Raw genomic sequence first — 8,480 nt, forward strand, 5'->3', positions numbered from 1 at the left:
ACGTATATTTATTTTATTTTAAGTACGTTCTAAATATTTAACGATTTTTTTCAACTTTATTATATTCATATATTTAATGTATATTTAATTTTATTTAAATATATTCTAAATATTTTAACGGTTTGTGCAATCAAGAATAATTTTAGAATTTTATGTAGAAAATAATTTGAATTAGGAAAACTCATTGAATTCGGAAAAACAATCCGAACCGGTTTTTGATTCAAACACAAAAAATTAATATCCTAAGTCCAGCCCAATTTGGTAAAGCCCAAAATATCAAACCCACAACTCTCCTCCACTCTCCTCTTTCAATTCACGTAAAAACCAAAAAAAAAAAAAGAAACATCAAACCCTTCTTCCCTCCTACTCCTTCACGTGAACCAGGAAAACCTTGCTTCCCCTTCACGTGAATCGCAAACGCCGCCACCAGCAACCGTCCCTGCACGACGTCGGCGTTCTGCCAACCTGTACCGCCGGTAATTCTTTCCTCCTCCCTTTTCGTTCTTTTGTTCTCTCTTTATTTCATTGCTTGCTCCTCCTTAATTAACCGTGGCCTGTTTCCAGCAACCACCGCAAAACCACCGAGCACCACCACCACACTCGCCGCACTGCCATGTTATCCCGCCGGTCAGTCCTCCTTTTTCCTCTTCTTCCCTTTCGTCTTTCCCTCTCTCTTTCCTTTTCGTGGTTTATCCTCTAACCGCAGCTCTGTTCATCGATCTAGCACCACCGTCCACGCGACCACCTGTACCCTGCCCAGCCACGTCGCTCCGACAACCACCTGCCGCCGCGCGCACCGACCATCCGCCGGCCAACCCTCCTCTCTACTTGTTTTGGTTAATTCTTAATCTTAAAACTAATTAATGTTTTAAATATTTAATTTTTGTTTCTTGAATTAAATTTATGATTTTTATGTTTAAGTTATGAATTTTTAGATTATATATGTTGTTTAATTAAGAATTTAATTTTCAGATTATGTAATTGAATTGAAATAAGGAATTTCATTATTAAAGCATGGATTTTTAAGGTTTTAATATTCTAAAATCATAATAGACTGATTATATATTATTAAATCTATTATTTTTATGATTTTAAGAACGTTGATTATGTTTTGTGGACGTTTGAAATTATTTGATATTGCTGGAAATTTTAAAAGGGATGTTTTATTGGAGTTTAGAACGTTTTGGGATCATTAGTTTAATAGTTATTATGCTTGGAGGTTATTTAGTTAAGTTTCGATATTGGGGGATGGTTCAAAATATGTTTAGGGTGTATTTAGAGTACTTTAGTATTGCTGTAAATTGTTGGATATTGATTGGGGAATTTTATTGGTTGTTTTTAGGCGGAGAATTCTTTGTAGGCGACTTTTGAATTCGTTAAAGTGGCCTATCAGTTTGTTTACACAAGGTACGTACATACCCGTGTGCTTGGAGATGTGTGTAGTTGTTGAAACCATGTTGAATTTGTCGATGAACTTGGTTATGTTGAAATTTACATGTGTAATATTGTTGGATGAACATGTTGAGCATATATTTCGTTTTGAGAATTATAACATGTTAGCATGGATAATTGTTGTAAACATGTCAGTTGGGAACTTTAGATTATTTTGTACATATTGATTCAGATCGATTGATCGTTGTTCCCTTTTAGACTTTCACTACTTTATAAGGGCCGAGGACCTTGTTTAGTAAGTTGAAACCTTACACCCATATAGAGGGGTTGATCAGTATTAAAGGAAATGTTGGATTAATTGGAATAAGTCTTGATTGAAATCTCTGTGATCACTTACTTAATTCCAAGATAAAAACAGTGGAGAATAATTGTTGATTGTATGACTTATGTGATTGTTGAGTCATAACAGAGTTTAATTTGTAAATCATGTAAAGTGAAACTGAGTAGCAATAGCTTTAGACTGTGCACGTCTAAAGTGACGGACAATCAGGAGTTGGGGTCATGGGTAGCCTATGGCTTTTTCTGGGGCCGGATTGATCACCGGTTCTATTTTATTCAAAAGTCCCTCGATATCGCAGGTCATTGGGGTTTACGGAGTCGCGCCCGTACCTCGTCTTCCTTAGTGAAGAAGAAGAAGTTTCTAGTAGCAACTCGGTCCATTGACTATTTCAATTAAAATAATGTTATTGTTATAAAAGTCTAGTCCAGTCTAGCCTAGTCTAGTCAAGTGTGGTCTTCAAACTAATATGTTTTGTTTGCCCTTACTTATGTTTTAATAGAATCATGTTAGGGTTGTTCGTTTAATAGTATCATGTTAGGATTGTTCTTGTTTTAGTATGTAGTACTCAGCTTTGCTGATTACGTGCTTTGTTTGTGTGTGTTGATCATGGCTATGCCTTATTGATCCTGTGATGACCCATCTTTGGTGAGCAGTCTCTAAGGATCAATAAGCATTGCCCATCTACAGGTTTGAAGATGATGCATCATGGGGATCGGGATTAGAGAGCTTGTATTTAGTTTTGTTTTGCTAAGTGACTTGGTTTAATTTGGACTTTAAACTTGTCGTACTATTTATATTCGCTTATTTTCGTTGGTTGGTTTTTGGGATTAAACCTGTAATCGATTATTTATAAACCTAAAGTTAGTTTTATGTTTTCCGCTGCAAAATTCTGAATAAGCCGTTACGTTTTCACACGGGCAATAATGCCTTGATAATTCTCTACGTTTTATATTAGAAGGTTATTTTAGAAAAGAGAGAATTGTCGGGGTGTTACAAAGTGGTATCTAGAAGCTAAGGTTTTACTTTAATAAATTTTTAGGGGCCTAACTATCTAGTTATTTAAAATAAATTTCTTAAAAATCGAGCTTCTACGTATTATAGTGTTAAAAAATTGGTACTTTTTTTGGGGGGCCGATTTCCTGTTATCTTGTTTGAAAGTATATATTTCTTATTTAAGTTCGAAATCAAATTATTTATTCAAGTTAAAGTGATACTTTCGACATATTTATTTGTCTTATTATTTATTATTCAAAAAAAAATGAGTACACTTTTTTTAAAAAGGAGTTCAAATTTTTTTTAGTTGTTTCAAGAATTAGAATTCGTTATTTAGTAAATATAAATCTTTTAGTGAGACCTGGAATTGTTTATTTCAGGAATAAAATGTTTCTTTCCAAGTACACCAACATAGGATCCTTCGAGAAACTTGATATAGAAACCCCTGATATTTACGTCAAGAAAATCGTGTTTGGATGTGAATATCATGCTAAAGTTCAAGGGCAACCTATCTTAATGAGAAAGGATACCATAGCAGCCACTATCATTAATTGCTTACCTAACAAATTTCTATACCTAGAACTCAAGGAAAAGTTTAAAGACATGCATTCTGATAATGGAACCGGCTCCTCCAAAATAAGAAAGTTCAACCACCTCCTCCAAAATGCCAAAGTAGTCAACTTCATCAGGACTTTGTACACACACTCCATAATTCATAGTTGACTTGTGTTTGCCGTAGTCATGAGTTTGAAAATTATATCCATTCGCATAGAACCGGCTCCATGTCCTTACTTGTCTAGAGGGGCCCATCGCAAGCGCCCGTGTCACATCATTAGGACTCAAAGACCGGAGAACCTAATTCGTAGAATTAGTTAGTAATTTTATTTTCCTTTCAATGACTAGTGTAAGTAATATTGTTTATGAATGAAAGCAAAATACAATTAATCTCACATGTGATTTAAACCATTCAGGGAACTGGGCTTCGCATTTACTCCAAATATCCTCCATTACTATGTGAGGTTGAGTTTGGATAATGTGCTCCTCAAATTTCCTATGGTAATTAAGGAAATAAAGGTTAAATACGTCGTTAGAAGAGTTTACAATAATTAAATTATAGTTTTTTACCTTTCATATTCACCTAAGATGCCACTGTTTGCAAGCACATAAAGATGTGCTCGATCATACTCCATGTCTTGCAAGAAGCGCAAACGGCCATTAGTAGGTGCACGACCACAATCCACCCTGAACATCTCGGGGATATTAACGTCATGTTGGTTCTCAACAACCGAATGGACATTTCTTCCTAGATCCCTTGCTTTGGTGTCAACCTCAGGTTGAAAATAGTGGGAACAAAAGTTCGTAATCTCCTCCATTAGGTAAGCATTGCATATGGAGCCTTCTACACGTGCCTTATTTCCAACCTTACGCTTCAAATGGTTAAGAAACCTATAAATTATGTAAGTTTGATTAATAGTTACTAGTAAACATATAAGATATTTAAAGTAATAATTTATTTACGCTAATTTGTATTATTTTGATTACCTTTCAAATGGGTACATCCACCTGTACTGGACGGGACCACCAACCTTTGCCTCATGTGGAAGATGAACTGGCAAGTGTTCCATTGAGTTGAAAAATGCAGGTGGAAAAATCTTCTCTAGCTTGCACAAGATCTCAGCTATATTCTTATCCAAGCGATCTATGTCACTCGCTTTGATAGTGGGGGCGCATAAGTCTCGGAAGAATTGACTAATCTCTGTAATTGCCTTCCAAACATGCAAGGGAAGCAACTCCTTCAAAGCAACCGGAAGTAACCTCTCCATGAAGACATGACAATCGTGGCTCTTCATTCCATACAGCTTGCATGATTGAAGATTAACACACCTGCTCAAGTTTGAAGCATAAGCATCCGGGAATTTCAAGTCTCGAACCCATTCACATAACACCTTCTTTTGAGCCTTGTCAAGTGCAAAGGGTGCTTTTGGCATGGTTTGATTTCCATTTCCAAGCTCTAACTGCCGACGTTTACAATACTTAGCCATATCTTTCCTTGCACTAGTGGTGTCCGAGGTGCTACCTTTCACATCCATCACAGTGTTTATGAGTTGGTCAAAAAAGTTCTTTTCAATGTGCATGACATCCAAGTTGTGACGAAGAAGCAAATCCTTCCAATATGGGAGTTCCCATAGAATACTTTGTTTGAACCAACCCATTTTGGCACTCTTCAACTTCTTAAGAGCTTCAGGACCATCAGTTGCTTTAGGCAAGTCCTTCACGCATTGCCACAATTCTTCTCCACACATTATATGCGGACCCATGCCATTTTCAACTTTGTTTTTGCAGAAAGCTGTTTTATTCTTTCGAAAAGGGTGATCATGTGGAAGGAATTGTCGATGACAATCAAACCATGAAACTTTACCTCCATGTTCAAGCCAAAATGCCTTGCTTTTATCCATACAATAAGGGCAAGCCTTCTTTCCGGCCGTGGACCATCCAGATAGCATTCCATATGCAGGAAAATCACTAATAGTCCACAAAAGGGCTGCGCGGAGGTTGAAATTCTGCTTGCTTGAGATGTCATAAGTCATAGCCCCAACCTCCCATAACTGTTTCAACTCTTCAATGAGTGGTTGCATGTACACATCCAAGTTTCCTTTAGGATTTTTAGGACCGGGAACGAGCAAAGAAAGGAACATGAATGGTCTTTTCATACACATCGATGGAGGCAAGTTGTATGGTGTAAGAATAACCGGCCAACATGAATATTGGGATCCAAATTTACCATGGGGGGCAAATCCATCTGTGCACAAACCAAGCCTGACATTTCGTGGCTCTGATGCGAAATTAGGAAAGGTTGTATCCAAGTGCTTCCACGCTTGACTATCACTAGGATGTGCGAAGGTGTTTTGAACTCGGGGATTCTTGGCATGCCAAGTCATATCCTCCGAAATGTTCTTGGTAGCATACAACCTTTGCAACCTCGGTGTGATTGGAAAATAGATTAGAACTTTTGCTGGAATAAGCTTACCCTTTGCAGTCTTCTTATACCGATCACTTCCGCATACTCTACATTTATCTAACTGTGCATCGCCTTTCCAGAAGAGCAAACAACCTTTAGGGCATGTGTGGATCCTCTCATGAGGAAGTTCCAAGCCCTCAAGAACCTTCTTTGTGCTATTGAAAGTTCTACCCATTTGGTTGTTATTTGGAATCGCATCATTCATCAAAGATGCAAACCCATCCACACACCTGTGTTGTAAGTTGAATTCACATTTCAAACTTGCAATTCTTGATGCCATCTCCAACACAGAGAGTTTGCTCCCTTCATATAATGGATCTCCAGCTGCCTTTAGAAGGTCTATAAACTTCTTAGCTTCATCATTTGGTTCTTCTTCAACTGAATTACCCTCTTCATTCACCAAATGCTCTTGATTATTTCCAAGAGCATCAATAACCATATCCCGATATTGATTTGGCTGAACACGCGAGGACTCTACTAAGCTTTCCCCTTGACATATCCATTGATAGTAATTACGAACAAACCCCTTCTTGTACAAATGTACTCTAACTGTTTCAGTATCATGAAAACGCCTGTTATCACACAAGGGGCATGGGCATCTTATTTTGTCACCATCATTGCATGTTGGATGCTCTTTGCAAAACTCAATGAACTCTCCAACCCCCTTGAGAAAGTCGGGCTTAAGATTGCGCCCGTCGAGTCTATCATACATCCAACTACGCTCTCTTCTTTTCATGATACCAAATTCTACACATCTCACAAAAAACATGTTACTAACCAATCTCTACACATCTCACACTAATCATGTTACTAAACCTACTATATAGTCTAACTACCGCTCGAAGTTTTCTAAATAAACAATCAAATAATTGATTTTATTAATTATATAAATAATAAAATGCATTTACAATAAACTTACTTACTACTCAAATTCATTCTCTAAATTATTCGTTGTTTCTCATATGACATTCCTTGAAACTTTCTTCAAAATTTCATTACATTAACATACATCAAATTAAATATGGAATTCCTTGAAATTTTGGTATAAATTTAAATTTCATAAAATCTTACACATACTAATAGATTATACATAATTAGAATATATACCAAATCTATGCTATATCAATAGAGAATATGCGCATATCAATAGAGAATAATCAATATGCGCATATCAATATCAATAGATTATGCTATATCAATAACAATAGATTATGCTATATCAATATGCGCATATCAATAGAGAATAATTAGAGAATAATTAAATATGTCATTCCTTGAAAATTTCATAAAATTTCCATAATTTCCATACATCTCCATAATTTTCCAACAAGTCATTCCATAAATTCATTGAAAAAAAATATATTGATTATCTAACAAGTCATTCCATAATTATGGGTCACTAAATTGGAAGAGAAAAAAAAGTTACCTTCAAAGATCGAAGAGTTCACATAGTTCACATAGAAAATCTACATTTGATACAAACAACAAAGTTAGGGTTTGATAAATTGAAGCATTTGAGTAATATTATGAAAAATTAAGAAACTAAAAAAGCTAATACCGTGCGCCGCCGGGTGGAGTTGTGCGCCGGTGGGTGGGCCGGTGGAGTTGTGCGCAGCTGGCTTGGTGGGTGGCGAGTCGGTGGGGAGGGTGGATTGTGCGCGGTGGGGGGCCGGTGGGTGGCGGCGAGAGTTCAGGTGGCGGTGGGTGGGGGGCGCCTTGCGTCGGAGATTTGGTTGAGTTGTGCGCGGTGGGTGGCGGCCAGATCTCAGGTGGTTGAGTTGTGCGCGGTCGTGGCTGCGACGTGAGGTTGAGACCTCTCAAGTGGTTGAGTTGTGCGCGTTTTTAATTTTTTTTGAATGGTCGAATATCTTGAAGGAGGAAAGAGTGGTCAGTAATTGTGTTGAGTAGTTACTTTTTTTATTTTTTTTATTTTATTTTATTTTAGCGACCGCTTATTGGTCGGAGATATTAAATAAACGGTTATTAAAATTTAAAATTTATTTTGATAATAGTCGGGTATTTACCGACTGCTAATTAGTCATAATGGAGCTAGAGCGGTCGCTAAATTTATGACCGTTTTAAAGACGGTTGGTAAATTTTAAATTTACCAACCGCTCTTTATTCGGTCGGTAAATTTAGCGACTGCGTAATTTGCGGTCGATAAATTTATTTTTACTGACTGTTTTTTTGGCGGTCGGTAAAAACGGTTGGTAATAACGCGCTTTCTTGTAGTGACAACAACCCAAATAAAGCTCCAGGAAAGTTGTACATGATGAATCAGAATGAGGATGAACGATCTGCCGATATAGATTCTGGTACTTTTTCTATTAACTCCGCGCAAGTTAAGCATTATTTAATTCATGGTGACTTGTTCTTTTGTTTCGTCACCTGTTGTGAAAAGTCTAAAGTTAGTAGTTTTAGTGAAATAGGAATTTTTAGGATAGAATTCGTCGAAAGAAAATTTTGGTTAGCTATTCCCTGAGGTGAGTTACGAGGGCATAACTCGTTTTCTTTAAGGGGGGGGTAGAACGCAATAGAAATTCGCGCTTTTTACCTATTTTATGGCATTTTTATGCATTTTTATTACTTATTTTAGCAAATTTTGCAAGTTGATGCAAAGCAAATAGATTCTCCGCATAAGGAAAGGTGTTCATGAGTAACACAAACAGCTTTAAGTTGGAAAAAGAGTGCACATAGGTGGCACAAGTACTTCTCTATTAAGAATAAGTTAAAATC

At 36.8% G+C, this 8,480-nt stretch overlaps 1 protein-coding gene across 1 annotated transcript; it reads right to left on the reverse strand.

Annotated features, from left to right (window-relative positions):
- Positions 1 to 276: 276 nt before the first annotated feature.
- LOC130465486 (uncharacterized) lies at positions 277 to 7,978 on the reverse strand. Its single transcript, XM_056834261.1, has 8 exons — positions 7,925 to 7,978; positions 7,303 to 7,612; positions 7,171 to 7,210; positions 4,268 to 6,491; positions 3,851 to 4,171; positions 3,677 to 3,776; positions 3,349 to 3,580; positions 277 to 305 (listed from the first exon to the last, which is right to left on the reverse strand). Exons 4-8 carry the CDS (start codon positions 6,478 to 6,480, stop codon positions 277 to 279), a joined length of 2,895 nt encoding a protein of 964 aa, XP_056690239.1. The 5' UTR covers positions 6,481 to 6,491; positions 7,171 to 7,210; positions 7,303 to 7,612; positions 7,925 to 7,978.
- Positions 7,979 to 8,480: the final 502 nt, after the last annotated feature.

The sequence above is a fragment of the Spinacia oleracea genome, chromosome 1 (genome assembly GCF_020520425.1).
Source record: "Spinacia oleracea cultivar Varoflay chromosome 1, BTI_SOV_V1, whole genome shotgun sequence".
In the NCBI taxonomy this organism is placed as follows: domain Eukaryota; kingdom Viridiplantae; phylum Streptophyta; class Magnoliopsida; order Caryophyllales; family Amaranthaceae; genus Spinacia; species Spinacia oleracea.

Excerpts from the sequence above, each read along its gene's own strand:
- LOC130465486 (XM_056834261.1), bottom strand. The coding sequence starts at position 6,480 with ATGAAAAGAAGAGAGCGTAGTTGGATGTATGATAGACTCGACGGGCGC. Across the intron at positions 4,172-4,267 it reads TGGATGTACCCATTTGAAAG|GTTTCTTAACCATTTGAAGC; the intron begins GTAATCAAAATA and ends CATAATTTATAG. Across the intron at positions 306-3,348 it reads TTCTTATTTTGGAGGAGCCG|AGGAGAGTGGAGGAGAGTTG; the intron begins GTTCCATTATCA and ends GTGAATTGAAAG.